The sequence below is a fragment of the Hippocampus zosterae genome, chromosome 1 (genome assembly GCF_025434085.1).
Source record: "Hippocampus zosterae strain Florida chromosome 1, ASM2543408v3, whole genome shotgun sequence".
Classification (NCBI taxonomy): domain Eukaryota; kingdom Metazoa; phylum Chordata; class Actinopteri; order Syngnathiformes; family Syngnathidae; genus Hippocampus; species Hippocampus zosterae.
In genome coordinates, this window is record NC_067451.1 from 28,845,878 (window position 1) to 28,867,637 (window position 21,760).

General features: G+C 41.7%; 3 protein-coding genes across 7 annotated transcripts; 2 read left to right on the forward strand and 1 right to left on the reverse strand.

The window, feature by feature from the left end:
* The first annotated feature begins 2,123 nt into the window (after positions 1-2,123).
* Positions 2,124-15,242, forward strand: LOC127606831 (septin-8-A-like). 5 transcript variants are annotated; one of them, XM_052074960.1, is made up of 10 exons: positions 2,124-2,331; positions 5,416-5,530; positions 5,622-5,817; positions 6,149-6,236; positions 6,307-6,468; positions 7,987-8,083; positions 8,172-8,340; positions 10,102-10,234; positions 10,298-10,485; positions 11,156-11,380. In XM_052074960.1, exons 1-10 carry the CDS (start codon positions 2,278-2,280, stop codon positions 11,244-11,246), a joined length of 1,293 nt encoding a protein of 430 aa, XP_051930920.1. In that variant the 5' UTR covers positions 2,124-2,277; the 3' UTR covers positions 11,247-11,380. The 5 variants fall into 5 exon arrangements, with proteins under 5 accessions (XP_051930920.1, XP_051930916.1, XP_051930919.1 ...); XM_052074956.1 differs by having other exon boundaries at positions 2,126-2,331; positions 6,050-6,236; XM_052074959.1 differs by lacking the exon at positions 11,156-11,380 and adding an exon at positions 11,388-12,362 and having other exon boundaries at positions 2,128-2,331; positions 6,050-6,236.
* On the forward strand, positions 15,056-20,383 carry ccng1 (cyclin G1). Its single transcript, XM_052076043.1, has 6 exons — positions 15,056-15,250; positions 17,601-17,864; positions 17,939-18,192; positions 18,271-18,349; positions 19,223-19,333; positions 19,426-20,383. The coding sequence occupies exons 2-6, from the start codon at positions 17,601-17,603 to the stop codon at positions 19,615-19,617; spliced, it is 900 nt and encodes a 299-aa protein (XP_051932003.1). The 5' UTR covers positions 15,056-15,250; the 3' UTR covers positions 19,618-20,383.
* Positions 20,100-21,677, reverse strand: nudcd2 (NudC domain containing 2). Its single transcript, XM_052076723.1, has 4 exons — positions 21,346-21,677; positions 20,976-21,024; positions 20,762-20,913; positions 20,100-20,680 (listed from the first exon to the last, which is right to left on the reverse strand). Exons 1-4 carry the CDS (start codon positions 21,532-21,534, stop codon positions 20,597-20,599), a joined length of 474 nt encoding a protein of 157 aa, XP_051932683.1. The 5' UTR covers positions 21,535-21,677; the 3' UTR covers positions 20,100-20,596.
* Positions 21,678-21,760: the final 83 nt, after the last annotated feature.

Sequence of the window (21,760 nt, forward strand, 5' to 3'; positions counted from 1 at the left end):
CAACTTTGCGAGGCTCTGTCTTCTTTGCAAACTGGAAAATGAGTTTGGGATGTAGATTGTGGTTTGTCTTTCTGAGGAGGAGAGGCGACTGCTCCGACGGCAAGGACAGCACCCGATGATCTGCTGCCAACTTGATCTCGACAAATGTTCAATGCTTTGAGAGTAGTGTCTGACTTACTTCTTTGCAAATTTATGTGCGACGGGTAGCACGCATTGTTCCTATTCTCCAGGTCCGGATAGCCGATTTGCAAAGTCAAATTTGAAGAGGGCGAAGTCTCGTGCAGCATATCTTTCACAAAGTCCTGGTACCGCTTCTTGACCGCCACAAACTTCACCCCGTCCGTCTGGCGAACAACGGCCACGCTGTTGACCAACTTCTTGAACAGCTCCCTATTGTGATGCTTTTCTGCGGGCGAGCCGCCGTGGATGAGAGCGCCGAAGTGGCCGAGCAGCTCGGCGTTCCTCACTTTGCCCCCTCGCTCCAGTAAAAAAGACAAAACGGAGTCTTGGGTCAATGCCATCGCGTTGTCGTCCGGTTGCGGGGTGAGGAAAAATAAAGCCTCGGTGTCGGCAGGGATTGTCTCCTCCGGATTTGTGTGTGCTTCAACAACCTGCTGCTTCCGGCGCGGTTTGGCCCCCTCCCTTCGTCTGCCCCCCCCCCTTTTTTTTAATAGTGACATTCCTATTTGCATCAGAAATACTTTCACAAAAACTAACGACCAACGGTCATTAAAAAAATACATTTCTACCTCGAATTACCGAACCATGCTCTCTAAAGAGAGTCAAAACAAGATCGTCAATCTTTGTGGATTTTTGTCATTGAAAAGGCTGACTGTCGTATTTCTTTCTTCGTGAAAGTCTTAATGATATATTTTCTTCATCATAATCAGAATAACAATACGAAACGTGGTTTGGAACAGTTTTAGAATTTGTTTTAAATTGTAGTTATTGAAGAAATGTATTTTTATCTTGCACCATGACCAAAGCCTGCATATTTATCCCATAATAATTTGGGAGACGATTAACAAGAAAATTGGATGAGAATTTGATGATATCACAAGTGACTAGGATCATGACTACCCCCAAAACTACATGAATGAAACATGAACAATATGAAGATGTGATCCAAATTAAAATAAGTGGCAAAAAAATCTTTAAGAATAGGTAGGTTTAAAAAAAAGCACTACAATAATACTATAAATAAAAGCATTCAAGTATTCAGACTTTCATTTTGGGGATCAATACATAAATACACACCAGTGAATACATATGATTCATCGCCGATAAATCTATGTTCATCCTTTTTTAGTATACAGTATCTGGTGGATATATTTGAATTGAATAGATAACTTCGAGACTTGGTACCTTTCAGTCCCAAAATACCTCTAGAGAACACAAAAAAAGTTGTCATTGTTGTGAACAGACAAATATGCTCTCAATTATTTCCTGTTTTACTTTGAAGGATCTGTTCCAACGTCCGGTTTGTCCATTATATATGCTGTGTGTGTTATACATGGCTACTGACCAAATTCTAATAAAGCAAGAGACTGTCACGCAGACGCAGATTTTTCCTCCGTTTATCCAGCCGCCTTGAGGGGGGACACGCGGGTATACTGCATAAGTAAGCCGCTGACAATAGTCATCCTCAGCTAGTTTTGATAAAATCTTCCGAGCCGCTTGATCCTCACTAGGGTCGCGGGGGGTGCTGGAGCCTATCCCAGCTGTCTCCGGGCAGTAGGCGGGGGACACCCTGAATCGGTTGCCAGCCAATCACAGGGCACACAGAGACGAGACAACCATCCACGCTCACACTCACACTAGGGACAATTTAGAGTGTTCAATCAGCCTGCCACGCATGTTTTTGGAATGTGGGAGGAAACCGGAGCACCCGGAGAAAACCCAAACCCACGCAGGCCCGGGGAGAACATGCAAACTCCACACAGGGAGGCCGGAGCTGGAATCCTGTGTGGAGTACATTCCAAAAACATGCACGGCAGGTTTATGGAACATCATAAATTGCCCCTAAGTGTGAATGTGATCGTGTACGGTTGTCTTTTTGAAGCACATCTCGTTTGCCATGGCAACAGCTACGCCCAGAGGCCATGACAGGTAAAACAGTTTGGGAATACAGTACAGCACTCCACCCTCAACAACCTCCACTGTGCACGCTACACTGGGCTGGTTCACCAGCGGAAGGACGGCTGTCATGTCCTCCAGTACGCACTGACGGGGTGTTGCCTCCAAGTGGCCATATATAAACAGCAGCGTGCGTCTGTGATGAGGAGGGAGACACTTGTGACCATGGCGGCCAGCGGGGTGGACGTTTTCGCTGTGAGTAGTACCATCGATCATGCTTATTGAGTTTTCTCACTCGAGTGTCGTACATGAACAGATGGGGGCGTTTTGAGAACATGAGCAATGACTCGGTGAAAAATTTGGATTTTCTTCTGCGGCTGCACTTAAAAAGAAATGATGCGCTGTCGTTTGAAAATAGGAGACATCTTTTTTTTTGTGCGTGCATAAATCCGTGCTGCACACTGCTCCGGACCAAGCATGCATTCGGGAATGCGTCAAGATGAACTCCTCGTTTGAATGAAACACGGGACAGCATGCGGCGACGCAGTTAAGAGGATCAATGGCAGCATAGTCAAATGACTTGTTTGAACACTGAACAATGATCTGTGAATTTTACACCGTTGGAGCACTTATTCCATATCATCGACTTCAGGTCTTTGTAATAACAGCGCTTGTCCACTGCTGCCTTAGATAATTTGGCACATTAGTATCATGTTATTTCCACTGCTAGTGGGACTCTGGCCACTACTGTACTGTGTAATTAAACTTCACTAATAAACGAGTAGTATAGGCCAGACAAGAAGACGATATCTATCTACCTATCTACCTATCTATTTATCTATCTATCTATCTATCTATCTATCTATCTATCTATCTATCTATCTATCTATCTATCTATCTATCTATCTATCTATCTATCTATCTATCTATCTATCTATCTATCTATCTATTTATCTATCTATCTATCTATCTATCTATCTATCTATCTATCTATCTATCTATCTATCTATCTATCTATCTATCTATCTATCTATCTATCTATCTATCTATCTATCTATCTATCTATCTATCTATCTATCTATCTATCTATCTATCTATCTATCTATCTATATAGATATTCATTCATTAATTCATTCATCTTCCGAGCCGCTTGATCCTCACTAGGGTCGCGGGGGGTACTAGCAATTAAACAGCCTATCCCAGCTGTCTTCGGGCAGTAGGCGGGGGACACCCTGAATCGGTTGCCAGCCAATCGCAGGGCACACAGAAACAAACAACCATTCGCACTCACACTCACACCTAGGGACAATTTAGAGCGTCCAATAAGCCTGCCACGCATGTTTTTGGAATGTGGGAGGAAACCGGAGCACCCGGAGAAAACCCACGCAGGCCCGGGGAGAACATGCAAACTCCACACAGGGAGGCCGGAGCTGGAATCGAACCCGGTACCTCTGCGCTGTGAAGCCGACGTGCTAACCACTGGACTACCGGGCCGCCCCATAATAATAATAATAATAATAATAATAATAATAATAATAATAATAATAATAATAATAATAATAATAATAATAATAATAATATAACACATTTTATTTATAAGGGCCTTTCAAGACACCCAAGGACACTTTACAATAACAAAAAACACAAAACAATACGGGTTGAGCAACTTTGCTACTATTTTGAAAATTGGTCAATTTTTAATCTCTGTAAATAACTTTGTTTCAGTTGTGGTTGTTGCTTCATAAAATTCATTTGAAACAAAGAGCACACTAGTACAGGGACCGAAAGCTCAATATCAAGGAAATCTAATAAATGTTCCAATGGTTTTCCATACAGGACAGCGTGCAGCAGCGCATTTAAGAGTTTAGGTGGCAGCTCAATCAAGTGACTTGCTTTAAAATTTTGCAATGCTCTGACTTTCTTACAAATGTGAGATTTAAAAGTATGCTAAGCAACTGTGGCACCCTGAACTGTGAGGAGCGGGTATCTGATGGGTACCACCAGGCTAGCAGTTTGGATAGCATCCCGTCCAGTGAAACAACATCGACATAAAGAGCTCTTTGTATGTGTTGAAGAGGCCGATACAGATGAATGCTGTATTGAACACATCCCAGTCCTCATGCTGAGCCGCTTGAAATTGCCAGTTTCCCATCTATATGGAGCAGCACATCTCACTATGCATCCAAACACTGCGCGTCAATTGATAGTCTGTCAGTAAACAACATACATGACAATTAATTAATCATTCTGTCACAGATGTCCAATTTGGTACATTTGTTACAGCAAGCCTTTTAGCAATTAAACATTGCAGTATTGTGTCATTTTAAACATTGAGACTACCTATCTGATGTCAGAGGTAGTAGTCATCTGAAACATTACAGCATGTTACTGAACAAAGGTGGCCATTCCACGAGACTAACAGAAGGTCTGTTAGTCCGTCCGTGTTTGTGTCAGTATTTCAGACTGACCCTCGTAGGCCCTTATTGTCTCTCCTCGACGATAACCAATCGGCGTCAAGATCGTTATTTCCACATCACACACAGGTGCCATACAAGCCGACATGCAGCCAAATAAAGAAAAAAAATCAAACAGCAGACACACATGGACAGTGTGGTGACTGGTGAAATAAAAACAATCCGGAGCACGTCATTGAGGTGTGTGGGACTGAAAGGGATGTAACACTTTTATATTTTCTGTATTTGCTGCATGTCAGGTGTGCGGTACCTGTATGTGACGTAGTCCCGTAAATCTGTTCTCAACGCCATTTGGTGGTTGCTGATGACTCGGATGGACTTGGCTGGCCTGAAATACTGACAGGAGCTCAATGACGGACTCACTGAACTGACGATGCCCACCTCTGTTACTTGATGTTTATAATTTATCCCCCCACCACCAAAAGAAAAACACATTATACAATCCAACACTATCCGTATTTATTTGTGTAGCGCTTTCCTAACAGCTGCAATGATAGGAAGAGTATAACATCAACAGCCAAGCTCATTAAATCCTGTTTCTTTACTATGAACTATAAAATGAACCAACAAGCGTTGCTTTGTGGAGGCATAAAAATCAGGATTGAAAGGGACTGACATTCAGCAAAAGCTGGGATGATCTGAAAATACTTGCTTTTTATTTTGCTTCACGAGTCAAATTTCGTGTCAAACAAATTAGTGTGCCGCCATCTAGTTGTTGACAGTGGAATTAAAATCAAAAATAAACAGGAGGCAGAACAAAATAGAGTGACAAAACTGTACAAACACATGTCTGTAATATAGCAGGATCACAAACCCGGAACCCTTGATTAGAGGGGGATTATTGTGTCGTGTTGCATCTCTTCAGAATGAAGACAAACGAACCGTAGAGCTCGGCGGACACGTGGGCTTCGACAGTCTTCCAGATCAGTTGGTCAGCAAAACAGTCACGCAGGGCTTCAGCTTCAACATCCTCTGCATAGGCAAGTAGGGTTTTGACATGTATCTTGTCTTAGAAAGCACACGCTTCCGTCCATTCACCACCTGTTATTTGTTTGCATGCTTTTCTTATAGGGGAGACAGGGATAGGTAAATCCACCTTAATGAACACACTTTTCAATACAAGGTTTGAAAATGAAGAGGCCAGCCACTATGAGAAAGACGTGCTTCTACGACCACACACGTACGACCTACAGGAGAGCAACGTCAACCTCAAGCTGACCATCGTGCACACTGTTGGCTTTGGTGACCAGATCAACAAAGAAGAAAGGTGAATGTACAGTGAAATGAAAAGAACTTGAACTCTTGTCTTTTTTGGAGGGGCTGGGGGGGTACCTAGAGTTTTTTGTTTTTGTCATGTAACTAGAAAAAATATGTGATTGCAAGAACAAAGGATCTCAAGAGATGCTGAAATCAGCGAATGACTCGTGAATGTTTTACCAAGATAAAAACACCTTCCTTTTATGATGAATAATGTTAGGTTTTTCTTCTTTCCTTCGCAGCTTTAAACCCATTGTAGAGTATATTGACACTCAGTATGAAACATACCTCGAAGAAGAGCTAAAAATAAAACGTTCCCTGTGTAATTTCCATGACACGAGAATCCACATCTGCCTGTATTTCATCGCTCCCAACGGCCATTCCCTCAAATCTCTGGATCTCGTCACCATGAAGACGCTCGACAGCAAGGTGAGCGCACAATGTCGTTTGTGATTTTTCTCAGTTAGCACAATGAGTCTGCTTTGTTGTTTGCTCGCAGGTGAACATCATCCCCGTCATTGCCAAGGCAGACACCGTGTCAAGGAGTGAACTGGACAGGTTAAAAATCAAGATCATGAGCGAGCTGGTCAGCAATGGAGTGCAGATATACCAGTTTCCGACTGAGGATGAGGCTGTGGCTGAAATCAACTCTTCCATGAATGTGGGTCGCGCTCTCTCTCTCTCTCTCTCTCTCTCTCTCTCTCTCTCTCTCTCTCTCTCTCTCTCTCTCTCTCTCTCTCTCTCTCTCTCTCTCTCTCTCTCACACACACACACACACACACACAATCACTCACTCACCCCGTCTTAAACACTCTCGCACGCACGCATACATGCATAAACAATACATAATACACGTGCAGTATGCAGCAACCTTTTATTACAATGTGGAACACTCTCTGGCTTACACGAAAAACAGGAGACAGATTATTCATCTTTTACTAGGTGCCTCATTGATGGTCGCTCTGTCACCGTAACTAATTCTGGGGTTGACATCGAGACTGTACAGGACGGAGTCAAAGATGGCTAATGCTTTCACTCTTTTATTATTATGAGATGAGATCCAAGATGGCGCCTGAGTAGGCAGCCTTCGGCAAGTGCTCTTCAAGAGCCTTGCTTTTTTGTTCTTTTTTGCTGTTTTTGTTTTTTGTTTTGTCACATGTTGTTTGTTGTTTCATTGTGTGGACCTGATATGGACTGTTTTCAGCACTTTTTGGCCACGACATTCGTCAAAGGCGCAGTATCTGTGCTTGGTGGTTGCGCCTTCTCGGCAGCACGCCTGTACCAGCACAGATTTTGATTGGGAGGAATGTCGGCGCCATTGACTGTCGGTGCTGGACAGACCTGGGGCGCTTGTGTTTTTTGCGCTAGTAATGGGCAGCATTTTTCACAACCCCGATTTATTCAGTGGCTATGTCAGCGCTGTTGGACAGTTGGCGTTGGTGCGGCTGGATGGATGGCCGCTGAAGTTGAGGATGAGGAGAGAGGAGCGTTGGCAAAGAGCGCCCATGCGTATTTGGAACCGTGAGTCGCCGCTTGGAATTGAAGTGGATTTCCATGGGACAGGAGGAGTGAACCAATCTCTTGTTTCGTCAATGGATGCTACAGCTTCTTGTTGACTTTGAAACTTAGCTTGTAGCCGACGTGTGCACATTTTGAGCATGACGTCTCTGATCCACTGGTTAAAGGACACTTTGATTCTCTCCTCTTTCATCTCAAACTGCTTCAAACATCAAAGCGTGTGACGGAAAAGTGGTTAGGACTGCACGACTGTCCGTGTTTTATGTTATGTGTTGTGTTTATTATTTTACTTTATGTTAACTGTTTTGTAAAGCGCTTTGTTACAGCTGCCGCTGTTGTGAAAGCGCTATATAAATCAGCATGTATTGTATTGTATTATTATGATATCTTTAAACTTTCCAATTCTAAACATCAAATGAAGTCGTCAACAAATGAGTGTTAGATGCTGGGAAGAGTTACCAGATGGTGCAAGTTCTTTTGCAAGAGGGGGCTCCCACCACTTGGGGGTACATGAGTAGTACAGTGGGTCCCTGGCCCCGGAATGATTACATTTTGACTTGCAGTGTCTGTTGCCATAGTATCCTCAATTTTGGCTACCCATTCATCAACATAGCACAATGACTCAGAATGTGACCGCAGCGGTTTTCATCTTCTACTACAGACTCACCTGCCATTTGCTGTTGTTGGCAGTGTGGAAGATGTCAAAGTAGGCAATAAAATGGTCAAAGCAAGACTTTACCCCTGGGGATCAGTACAGGGTGAGTCCAACTCACGAGTCTTAAGTCTCCATATGTTAAATTGTCATTTAAGATTCTGAATTTCTTTCGTATGTCTTTTGTCCCCAAGTGGAGAATGAGAACCACTGTGATTTTGTGAAACTGAGGGAGATGCTGCTGCGTGTGAATATGGAGGATCTTCGTGAGCAAACGCACACTCGCCACTATGAGCTGTACCGCCGTTGCAAGCTGGAGGAGATGGGCTTCAAGGACGCAGACCCCAACAGCCAGTCGTTCAGGTGAGATAAGGCTTAAAAAACCTTGTCACGAGCAACCTAGTGTACATTGGCCTTTTCAAGTATTCGTACTTCGCAGTACTATATGAATATTTGTTATCTCTGCAGAAGAGATTGTATTTACATTGGCAAGGGCTTCTTGATGTGATAGTTCATAGTAGGTCTGGCTAGTTAATGGAAATGTAATCGGGATTTAAATTTTGGCTTCTCATGAACATAAAACCATTAGAATTGAAGAACAATGTTGAAACTTACCTTTACTGTTGCGAAACCCTAAATGCACAATGTTGCTTGAGCAGCAAGCATGGGGAAGAATCAGGAATTTGAGGAAAATATGTGAATTTTCTTGAACAGACGGTATATTTCCATGCCAGTCCTGGCTGATAGGAATCTAATGTGCAACAGCCTATCATGCCGCAAAGTGATCCGAAGTGTGTATGTGTGTTTACACTGTTCCATTGGACCAGTGTTTCTTAAATAGTGGGGCACGCCCCCCTTGGGGGCGCGAGGCTCCATCAGGGGGGCGCGTTTGACCTCGAGGAACATGCTTTAAAAAAATTTTAACTATTAAAATAACGTGCAGTTGCACCTCCACTACCTTAGAGGGCACTAGCGCTCTCATTGGCAGAGTTTGCACAGGGAGTATTCTCAGGGAGGAAATATGACCAGGCATATGTAGCACTTGGCTTCAATGTGACTGAGGTGGCAGACGAGTAAAGATTGATGTGCTTACTGTGTCTAAAAATGTTGGTAGCGGACAGCATGAAGCCAAATAAATTAAGGCGTCACTTAAAGACATTACACCCCAATCACGCTGATAAACTGCTTGAGGTTTTTTTCCCAGCGAAAATGTGCCGAATATTGCCAACAATCATGCCGCTTTGTGACCGTTACGTCAGTAAACTAATACAGGTCTACACGTTGAGCAGGAGCCGAGAGTTACTGTGTCCTGCTTCAACCTCGCTTCGAAAAGCTGTGCATTGCAAAACGTGCTCATTGTAGCCATTAATCCAGACATCATCTGTGATTTAAAAAAAAAAAAACACAAATTCTTTTAGATATTTTGTTTGGCTGGTTAGTTTTTAAAAAAATATTATGTTCCTGAGATAATGTTTGTGATTAGTTTTTGTAGCAGTATTTGTTATTGATTTTATGTCATTCTATTTTTCAGTATCGTATTGTTTGACATGGTCAGTCAAAAAATATTTATTTTTACATTAAGGATTTAATGTTATTTTTGAATTTCAGATGCAATTTAAATCTTAAATCTTTTCTGTTCTAGTTACTAAAGCTATTCTATGTTGTAAATTGGTCCATAAACTTGGTCCATATTTTTTCCTTTTTTATTCTCTTATACTTTAATAAGGATACAGTGTTACGCAAAGGTGTACTTATAACAATTTTATAGACAAATGATGCATGCAGTTTTTAGGGCAGCAATAATTGCCCCCCCCCCCCCCCTCCCCCAATGCATTTCATGTGCCCCCTTTAAAGTTTGTGGTCTGGTGACGGTTCTGGGTTGTTCTTTCAAATTATTCGACAGTTGAGTTTTGTCCATTAAATAAACACAAAATGTTGACAATTATGAATAATTGTGTTTGTTAATCTTGATTTCAACGTTTTTTCGCATTCTCACCCAGCCCTATTTGATAGCGCTTTTCAATCTTAACACTACCGCTGTAGTCTGTGAATTAATTTTGTGACCTAAATTGACAATGAGTATCACGTAAAACGGAATAAACTTGCAACTATCATGCTGTGCAGCCTGCAGGAGACATATGAAGCCAAGAGAAAGGAGTTCCTGAGAGAACTGCAACACCAGGAGGAAGGAATGAGGCAGATGTTTGTCAACAAAGTAAAAGAGACCGAAGCAGAGCTGAAAGAAAAGGAAAAAGAGGTTAGCTCTAATAATACACCAGGGAATGTTATGTCCGATTTTGATTTTGTACTTGGTGTCTAGCTCCACGAGAGGTTTGAGCAGCTCAAACGACTGCACCACGAAGAAAAGAAAAACCTGGAAGAGAAACGACGAGAGCTGGAGGAAGAGATGAATGCTTTCAACAGGAGGAGGGTTGCTGCAGAGACACTGATGGGCCAGGCTCTCCAAGGTGCATCTCAACCTCTCAAGAAGGACAAGGACAAGAAAAAGTAAGTTCCCATTTCTTTCATTTTTTTTGGTGACGCTGTTAATTTGCTATGTAAAAAATAATGGGGCAAAAAAAAAAACCCCAAAAGAAAAAAAAACATTTTTTTCCGGAACTGATGAACATCCCTCAAGTCGTATGATTCGGAATTTGCCCTACAAATGTAGGAACACATGGCCTCCAAATTGAGAGAAAATTTTCCAATTTCACGAAATTTGTCTGAAAAATAATAGCAAGATATGACAAATAATGAGTAGTTGCTAAATCAGAACATACCAAAGGTGAACCAACATTCAGGAATGGATTATGTTTGACCTTAGAAGTTCAATTGCACATGCTGGGTAAGTCAAATAAAGATACAGTACGTGATTAAAGGCTATCATACAAGTGTGGACAGTTTTCTCCACGGTAGCATCTGTAGACTGTGCGTGATTAATGAGGTAGTGACATACTCCCAGGAGCTATGTATTGCTCAGATACTGATCCAGGGACAGATTGAGAGTGACACTATGTGCCCAGACACAGTTGGATGTGTCACAGTTTGACACAGCCTGATGCTTCTGTCTCTGCGGGCTGACCTGCCAGACGGTATCAGGCAGGGGCAATTGTGTTTACATACGACTGGTCTCACTGCTGACACGGATGACCTCACAGTACCAAACTATTTTGCACAGGAGGACACACCATATGTCAAGAGGAATTATGTGCAGGAAATGTACACACCTGATGGTCAGGATTAAAACAGTGAAGACTTCGAGGGTGTAAGGAAATTAACAACAAGAGTTAACGCTGTGTAAAACCTGAAAGACAGATCCCATCCCTTGTCACGTCATCCTTTTGTGTTTTAAATCCTACGTCTCATTGCTTCCCGCCATATTTTTTTGTTGTGTGTCTGTCCAATTTCAGTTGATTTTCAGAACAATCATCCAGGGAAGACATGAATGTGTCCTACCATCAGCGTCGGTCAAAGAGACTGTGGTGGTGTGTGAGCCTGAATATGAATGCGCCTGCTGTAATCCACTGTGTACTTAGCGATGATAACGCTAGCTTTGCTCAATGTATTGATGCTGACTCTGCAAGACACATCCAAACAAATCAATGCGCTGTGTTCAATAGTTGTAGCAGCTGTTATTTTATGTTCTTGACATGAATCAGCATTCAAAATTTTCATTGGGCCGATCACAATGAACGGATCTTTTTTTTTTTAAACTACAGTGTCTTTGATGTATTCAAGTCATCAATTATGTATCTCATAATTGATGACTTGAACAGTAGCGCTCAGAGTCTATTTAGGAATATTTGATCATGTACAGAAAGTTATATGATGCCTGTTCATATCATTAGGTACAATTGCGCAATTGAATGATATTCAATAGGTAAGTGTAGATAAAGTCTCCAACGCCCACTTCAATTGCCAGTTTTAGTGTACAAGAAGTAGCATGTTATAAGTTTTCCAATCTTTTACAGAATCAGTATCATCTTTTTTCATCATCTGTTGACTTGACTTGACTTGACTTGACTTTTTTGGCCAGGTATGTAAAACACACACATGGAATTTGTCTCCATTAGTATGAGCTACACAAGTATTACAATAACAAGCAACGATGACACTTAAAGTGACATTTAAAGACAGAGAACCACTTTAAATCTTTGAAATGTATGTTGATCTTATTTTTTATGCCGCAAAACCCCCCCATTTGAACAGCGGTGTCTAGACTTTTTCTATACACTATGGGTGCAAATATACTGTCAGAATGATTCATATGATAATCAAACAATACGCAGTTGAACAAAATATTATAAACAGTTCAAAGTATGGCAGAGTTCCATTATGAACCACTGCAAACTACAATAATAATCCCATTTTTATTATTTCTCTGGAATTGAATTGAATTGATTGATGGAATTGATGAATTGATTCAATATAAGCTTTTAAAACTCAGAATGCATGTATTGGATCTCCAGTAAATGTATCTCATAACAAAGGCTTCTTACTGCGGCCACTGTTTTTAATACAGAATGTGACTAGCATTTGAGTGTATTAACAGGTGTGCCTCTAAAGCCAATTCGGTAAATTGCATTTTTGGCTTCACTAACAACTAACAAATAACATGCAGAGTGTACAGTATATTGCTCATGTTTTGTCTTTTCTTCCCCTAGCTTCTTTAGTCTTCCCTCTGCGTGTTCCTTAACCTCATCCAGGAATTTGAATTAGAGGACTTTCTACTAACTACGCCGACATGAAGTGACAGATGGACAAGCAAGTGTATTATTTTTGACACTTGAATGAGCACTTTTAAGAGAAATGCACTTAAATCGCCGAGAATGGATTGCCAAGAGTCTTCCTCGTGTGTTCTACCCTCTGCTATGTAACATGGAATGTGCATGAAAATAACCATCTCCCCAAGAATGAAACATACAAGAATGAAACGTGCTTTTGACTAATATCACTGTGAAATAATACATAATATTCTATGTACCATCAAATCACATAGAATTTTTGGTCACGGTTATATCCCTTTTAATGAATCATTTAAATTAAATACTATGCAGAGACAATAATAGGCTTTCATTAGCATAATCAGCACTTGAAGGTGAATCAATAAAAGGTGTGCCATCAATTCTGCATAGAAATATGATTGGATTACTGTTAAACATTAAGATTAAGATATCATTTATTTGTCCCACACTGGGGAAATTTACAGCCTCCAGCAGCAAGAATGTGGATAGAAAAAAGAAAGAAGAAAAAACAAACAAACACCGTTCAATTAAGTGCAATATAAATACAAAATGGATAAATCGCAGTGCTATTTACAATTGATTTTCACATCACACACATCACATCATTTAATTATTATTATTGTTATTTTTATTCATCAGCCTGACAGCAGTCAGTAGGAACGAGCGTCGGTATCTCTCCTTCTTGCAGCGCGGGTGTAACAGTCTCTGGCTGAAGGAGCTACCTAGTGGTGTCAGGGTGGGCTGGAGAGGGTGGGAGGGACTGTCCATCATAGCTTTTGTTGCCCACCTCCTCCAGAGTGTCAAGGGACCTTCCTGATCAGTCGCTCCAGTCTCTTTCTGTCCCGGGCTGAGATGCTGCCTGACCAGCAGACAATGCCATAATGGATGGCCGAGGCCACCACCGAGTTATAGAAAGTCTTGAGGAGCGACCCCTGAACCCCAAAAGACCTCAGTTTCCTGAGTAGGAAGAGTCAGGAAAAAACAAACAAAAAAAGACCCTTTCATTCTTCTACCTGTAACATTTGTTCAATTGTCCCCTGTCCTTTCCTAATCAGGGTGTCTGTGTTTGTAGACCAGTCCAGTTTGTTGTTCAGAAGTACACCTAGGTACTTGTAGGAGGTCACCCTCTCTATGTCCATACCCTGGATGTTCACGGTGCTGGTGAGGACCGTTTCCTGCAGAAATCCACAACCAACTCCTTAGTTTTCCTAGGGTTGATCTGGAGGAGATTCTGCTGGAGGAGAAGAAGTTCTCAGTGAGAGTGGTTGCAGTTGGTGGTTGGGGGGAAGGGACAGACGACTGGTCGAAACGGTTGAAAAAACGGTTCAGTCCATCTGCCCAGTCCTTGTCCTTCTCAGTCAATCTCTTTGGGCTGTCATGGGCCTGAGATGGTTTTCAGGCCCCTGCAGACACCAGTGGCATTGCTGGCCTGTAACTGGTCCTCCAATTTTATCCTGTAATCAATATCACCATCATCAGTAAATATAAATATGAATAAATACAGGCAAAATTGTAACTTTTATGATGAGACGTTGTATATTTAGCTGTTGTAGAGGATTACTTCTAAGGATGTTGCTCATGAATGTATACTGTATTTTACTGCGCTTGTATATGGTCGAGTAATTTTTACACACACGCACACACACACACACGCGCGCGCGCGCGCGATCTTTATATTTACGATCAAATGTTTGATCTGTGTTGGTGATCTTATGCAATAAAGACTAACTTTACTGAAATGTACCTGGTTTGTACCGTAATTTGACATCAAAACATATTGCGCACAGCCTGAAAAAAAATTGGTGTTCAGAAACAAATTGACCTGCAACCAGAAATTTACCACGAGCAGTCCATGTTGATCAAAGTCCGTCTTGAAAAAGCAGTCAGCAGTATTAGCCTCCAAATAATTCGCTGCACTTGCATTATTGTAACAAATGAAATTGTTCAGAAACGTTAAGTAGAGGTCGATAATGATGTTAATTATCGTGTGGCCTAATAATCTTATCATTTACAGTATTTAGCCCAAATTTTGTGTGTGTAGTCGGTCTTGAATTGAATAGTCTCGAACTGAATTGGGTGTTTGTCTTTTCTATATTTAAATGTATTTTTTTAATCGAATCCTGTCCACAAAAATGACCGTATGAAGCAGCGTTCACCAAGGGACTCTTCTCTTCCCGTCGTGCGATTGGTTCCCCTGTTTAGAAAAAGCGGGGCTTATTTATGAAAGACGAGAAAATTATCCAATAGAATTACAGAATTAATAAACGTCACCATCGATGACCAATGAAGCTCGCCGTGTTCGGACATGGGCCTGGTTTTAAGGGCTATTAAACTCCCAATCTGTCCTTTTCCCCGTCGCCTTACTCCAAGGGTCGGGGGTGTGCATAGACAAGTACAAAATCTATGCTTAAAACTTTCTTAAAAGAAAGTCCATACTCACATTTTCTGGGGTGTTTTACACCTAATTCACCCACTTCTATCCCTGCGGATTTATTTTAAATTGTACAACCAACGTAACTTGAGCCAAGGTAAGAGAAAGCATTTTTTTTCTTCATTTAAGCAGTCCAGTTTTTAACACCCGACGTCAGAAGAAATTCTGAAATGATTTGAACGCACATATGATAAAGAATGTGAAAGCTTTTGTTGATCGTTTGTAATGTGTTCATATTCAGGGATAATTAGCATTAGCTGTTTCCAGCTAACGTCTGTACGTTTAGTTGCTTGTTTATCATCACGACGCCTGGCATTCTTAAACAGTCGTCACTCTGTTTTGTTTTTGATAACTACCTAGAAGTAGGGTTATATGACCTTGGTGGGCTGTTGTTGTTACCGGGACTTGTGTACGCACTGTTGCTTAGCTTTGTGTAAGCAAGCGACATGTCCGGACATGTCATGAACGGCCTAACTCACTCACGCCCCCCATTTTACAAGATTGTGAAACGTTCAACACGACAACCGGATTTTAACATTAACACACAACGGTGTGCGACCTTAAATTGAGATATTTAAGTTGATTGGAAGAAACTTTTTATAGCGTCTCCCTGTTTAATCTTTGCGTTGATTCGCTCCTCCCCGCAATCCAGTTGAGCCCAGTTTGACAGCTGTTGAGTTGCAAAAGGCTACCAGAATACTGTAACAGGACTGAGAAGTCGCGTCTGCAAGAGACTGCGTGTAAACAAGATTGTTATCAGAAGACGTAGCATTAATTTGGTAGGCAGGTTGTGAGTTGAATAAATTGGAACGTTAGACACAGACTAGGTCAGGGGGTGGCAATCTTAAATGTTCAAAAAGCCTTTTCAAGGCTGTCGAAGAAAAAAAAATACAGGAAAACACTGGGCGCCACAAAATCCCTTTGACATCTTAAGTGAGGATAAGACTATGAAGATTGTTTTTTTAAATACCTGTATGGATACAAAAGGGCTTCATTTGTGAACTTCTACAAGGAATTTAACCTTTTATTTCTGCATTAACAAAAACATTTGGCGGTGCAATGATTAATCAACAACCAATTGAGTTAATTATTTTGATAATTACTTGATTCAAGACCTTGTAACTTAGAACTGTCCAAATCCTTGGAATTTCAGCCTCTGCGCAGTTGTAATAATCTGCAATTGCTTTGGAAAACAACTGAATTTTTTTGCCAATCTGACCAAACTGCATCTTCTGGGAGACAGGTCTGGACTGCAGGCAGGCTAGACTATTACCCGCATTTTTTAACGACAAAGCCAGCCAGCATGTTTCTCTAACACCTGTAAGCACATTTTCGGGATTAATAGTTGATTTATCAAAATTGAGTTGTTTTGTCTTTTTAGCACAATAGTTGTGATCATTTTCACACTTTTATTCAAGCGACATCTGGATAAAAATGAGTTGAAAGTACTTTAAAATTTAAAAAATTCAATTCAAGACAACATCTCATGTTGCAGATGAGCTCTGGTAAGACGCTGCTATTCATATACGACAACATCACTACACACTTACGTCAATATGGCGCATATGCAGACCAGACACCGTTTGGCTAATCTTGATCCAAATGAAGATCCATTTGGGTTTGACAGTTTTATTTAGATTGAGGTGTTCATGTGGAGCATCTTCAATCTGTTTAGACCAGCGGTCACCAACCATTTTGAGAGTGAGAGCTACTTCATGTGTACTGATTGTGTGAAGGGCTACCAAATTGAAATAACAGCTATACAAATTACATTTAATATTATTAGAATGTGTTATTTTTAATACTTAATGGTTTTAATTTTCAGGCTCTGATCATGTTAAAGATGTCTCACAATCCTGCCAGTGTACTTCTACTAGCAAATCACAATCCTAGCACTGGCGGGCTATTGGTGTGGTCCTCATTGGCTACCTGGTACCCGCGGGCACCACGTTGGTGGCCCCTGTTGTAGACATTTGAATACATTCTAATAGGAATACATAGCCTCTTACCTGTCTTTCCAGATAGCCTGGTGAACAGGTGTTTGATGAGCATTCCTCAACTTTCTCAGCCTTTTTATTTTTTACTGCCGTCTCAGCTTTTTTGGGATGTGTTGCAGCCATAAAATTCTAAGTTAATAGATATTTGCTAAAAACAATGTTTATCATTTAGAACATCAAGTACCTTTTCTTTGTACTGTATTCAATTAAATATAGGTTGAACATAACTTGCAAATCATTATATTTTGTTCAATACACTGTCCAAACTTCATTGGAATTGAGTTTTTAACTGTATATTTACAAAATAAGACAATGAGAATAATATATAATTTTTAGCTCATTAACATAACTTTTCCCTCTGAACTTCAGTGCACAGCGTCGGCACATCAGGGCTGTGGATGTTGGCTTCATTTTCAAGTTGTTCCTAAATTGTTGCCATTGTGCACACAGATGATTGACACAGTGACCGGACCCGGAACACTGTCTTTTGCAGTCCAGCTGAAGGCCTTAACAGACCTGGAGGGCCGCTACCAGCCAAAGCTCAGCGGTCTGAGGATCATTGAGAGCGCTTCGGACAATGGGCTGAGAATGACGAGCAGATTGAGGGACCTGGAGGTGAAGGACTTGCTCACTCTGAGCAGGTTCTTTGGTTTCAGTTCTGAGACTTTTTCTCTGGCCATCAGCCTGCTCGACCGCTTCCTCTCGGTCATGAAGGTTTGTGCGGTAATGCCTGTCTTGTCAAGCTTGTCACTAAAATACCTGAATGACTTTCAACCTGTTCTGTCCAGATTCAACCAAAGCACCTGTCCTGCGTGGGTCTCTGCTGCTTCTACATTGCTGTAAAGTCCTCAGAAGAGAATAAGAACATCCCCCTTGCCAATGACCTGATCCGCATCAGTCAGAACCGATTCACGGTTTCTGACATGATGCGGATGGAGAAGATTATTGTAGAAAAACTCAACTGGAAGGTCAAGGCCCCCACGGCCCTCCGCTTCCTTCGCCTCTTTCACAGCTACGTCCAGGAGCAACTCGGTGCAGACAGGTGGTGACAAGTTATTGGTTGACTCATGAAATTTAGTAGAAACATTACAATCCAATTCTTAGATGTGTTTTTACACAGCGAGAAGAAACTGAGCCTTGAGAGACTGGAGACTAAATTGAAAGCTTGTCACTGCTCCTTTGTCTTCTCCAAAATGAAGGTAAGTGCCACTCATTCTGCTATCACATGACATGCCAACACCATACACGCGGGACCCCGACTAGTCCTCTGTACCTACAGTAGTGTCTGGTCCACAGAACTTGGACACCGGGCAGGAACGTAGGGGTGGTGAATGACTCTAAAATATGAATGGGGGCCAGAATTTGAGTTATGTGCTCCCTTTTACAAGTACCAGTTAGGAGGCAAGCGGCAGCATTTTGGACCAACTGGATACGTCTGAGGGGGAACTGGTTGATTCCAAATCAAAGTGTATTACAGTAGTTCAGCTGAGATGTAATGAAGGGATGAATTCCTGTTTAGTTGCTGTTGAGAAAGGAGAGGCATTACTAGCCACCTGACAAAGACGATAAAAAAAAAATTAACAGCACCAATTTGGTGGCCCAATTTAAAATCACTGTCTAACTGAAAACCCAAATTGCAGATAGCCTTTAGATGAGATAGCACACACCCAAAATCAGCAGCATCGAAGGTGCACTAGAACCAAACGGCAAAACTTATGTTGAAGTTCAAGAGATGTCAACCAAGCTATGATTTCCTCCAGACAGGACAAACGTGACCTATAAGCAAAAATATCCTTTTTGCTTATCGCAACATAAATCTGCAGATCAATACAAGGAAATACTATGCTTTCTTAAAATGGAACCCAAGGGCGGCATATAGAATGAATACAGCAGGGGCCCTCAAAACTGAACACTGTTCAGCATTTGGGCAGAGCGGGACTCGGCGCAACCAAAGCTAACACCAAGTCTGGGCTACCAATACTTGGCAAAAAAAACCCCCAACTATTAAGGGTTATCGATGATGAAATGTACTCCCTCAAAGTGAGTGTCTTGTCTCGTCTGATTTGCCTCAGCCATCTCTGCTTGCCATGGCTCTCCTGTGTCTTGAGGTGGAGGACCAACGTGACCCAGAGGAAAGGGACCAACTCTCTGAAGCTATGGAAAGTCTACAGAAGCTACTGATTGTATGTGCCATGTATCTGAACAATTTATGTAATACTGTATTTAGGTAAACAAAAAAAATTAAAAACAATGATCACCTTCCCTTTGTCAACAGATCAGAGATGGCGATCTTGTGTGTGTACGTGAGTTGGTGGGCAAATGCCTTGCTGAATACGCCACCACTAGGTGCTCCAGGCCGAACAGCCAGAGGCTACGCTGGACCATTTCGGGGAGAACCGCTCGCCAGCTGAAGCACAGCTACTACAAGATCACTCACCTTCCTACCATACCCGAGTCGGCTTGCTAAACTCTGAGCCGCCATCTTGTCACCTGAACCCCCAGTCCCATGTGATTGGCTGTAACTTTTCAGGTGACTTAGCTCACTTTTTTTTTTTTTTTACTTAAAGATCCCCATCTGTGAGATGGCGTTCTTTAAGTGAGAAGGCTTTCCTCATACAATATCAAGAAGCAGTAAATTAGCCACAGCTCTTGTGCTCAGTTCTCCTTCAGAGGGTGTGTGAGTGTGACTATGTTGTCGTTTGAATCCGTTCCACGGTGTTTGGTATTTCCTGGAACGGGTTCCTGGTTTTAAGCTAATAAGTATTGAACCACCTAGGTCCTCAGTCCACCATGTGGAAGAGGAGGGAGAAGGATTTTGTGAAACAAAAATATGGAACCAAGAAATCGGGCCCAAAATCCTTAACTTCTACCCTAGGTTGCTAAGCTGTCTTGAATGCACACTCCTACCCAAGGTGATATTTCAGATCGCCCCCCCCCCCCCCGCCCCCCAATAAAGCACGTTGAAGGTATTGACACAGTGGTTACGGATGAGTTTTTTGCCATTTCATAGATTTATTGGCACAGTGTGAAATGCCACATGTTCTTTCTGATTTCAGTTGGAAACCGTTTTGGTCTGAAACGTGATTTTGGAATTTGCATTGCAGTTCCTTTTGCTGTTTGTTTGTGTAGTATGACAAGTGTCACTCTTTGTTCCAACAAATACATTGCAAAAGGACTGAATATACAATCTACAAATGGACTTGTACCTTTCAATAAAACTTTATTGAAAAGTTGTGAGTGCACTGTTGTTTCAAAACCACCAACATGTGTCAAAAAGGAACAGAACTATTACTCTGCTTAATGGGCCCAATTTTGTTTAACATGGGGAAAAGACTGACATTGAAATGCTTTACATTATTGGACCGGAAGGTCCTGTGTGCTGTAAAACCAACAATAGTGTTCATTAGACCAACCTGACACCCCCCAATATGGGATTTTGGTATAGGTCACTTTTGTAAACTGGAAAAGTCGGGACCACCGCCAGCGAAGTTTCCTGAAATCTCTGCACCGCTGAAATCAAATCCAGGATTCTGGAGTGGAGGTGTTCAATTCATTCTTACATTATTGTTTAGGTGAAAATAAATAAGAGTACAAGAACTAGAGCAACCAACCTCTCGCTGAAATCTCTCGAGTGTGAGCTTTCTCTGCATCTGGTCCTGGACCCAAGCATTAGCGCAGTATTCTCCCTCTAACAAAGATGACCAGCAGTTCCCCGCCTCTCGGTTTGTCTTCATCAGGACAATTCGAATGAGACATTTGTCCTCTGTGGATAAAACGAATGTAGGAGTCAGACGGCATAAATCTAAATAATAAATCACAACCTACCAAGGGTCCACGTTGCCTCATCAGACACAGTTGCACCGAATAGCCTGCCCTGTCAAAATATGGATGGAGATATGACAAAGTCAAGGTGGTTGGAATACAATTTCCATTTGCTGATCACAGTCCACCAAATTGTTCATCTAAAAACATGATAAAAACAGACACTTGAACTAAAATGCATCATATTCAGAGGAGGTACTGATTATTAAATGTATTACTTAGTGTCCTATAAAGTACCATATAAATCTGAGACATAATTACTACAGATCACATCTATGTTTTGCTAGATGGCCCTGTAAGGCGACTGGAAATATGATGGTTAAACCCCAAACATGCTGAATTCGAGTTCATTCCCAGAATGACAGCAGCCAACCTTCATTATTTCTGTCCCTTTGACGTTCAGCTCGACGTCTCTGGTTCCCAAATGACACTTGACTTCTTTTGCCGACGTCCCAGGCGGCACGTTGACTTCGATGAATACCTCCTCCATGGTTTGGCTCCATGAGCCCCAGCTAGTCTGACAGGGAACTAACCCGCTCCTCTCATCAAAATGCACCGACATTTCGTTCGCGAGGATTATTTCAGAATGCAATGAAAAATTATGAATAGTTATATTTTACCCCGCAGTGTAATGGAAGAATAATTTGACAACGTCTTCAATAATTTGTTGGTTGTGTTGCCACGCCTTCAATTCTTCTTCGTCCTACAGTACTGATGTCATTTTCTGTACCGTGTGAAAGGACAGTGCCATCTAGTGTCTGATAACAGCACAGCCAATTTTGGGGGTA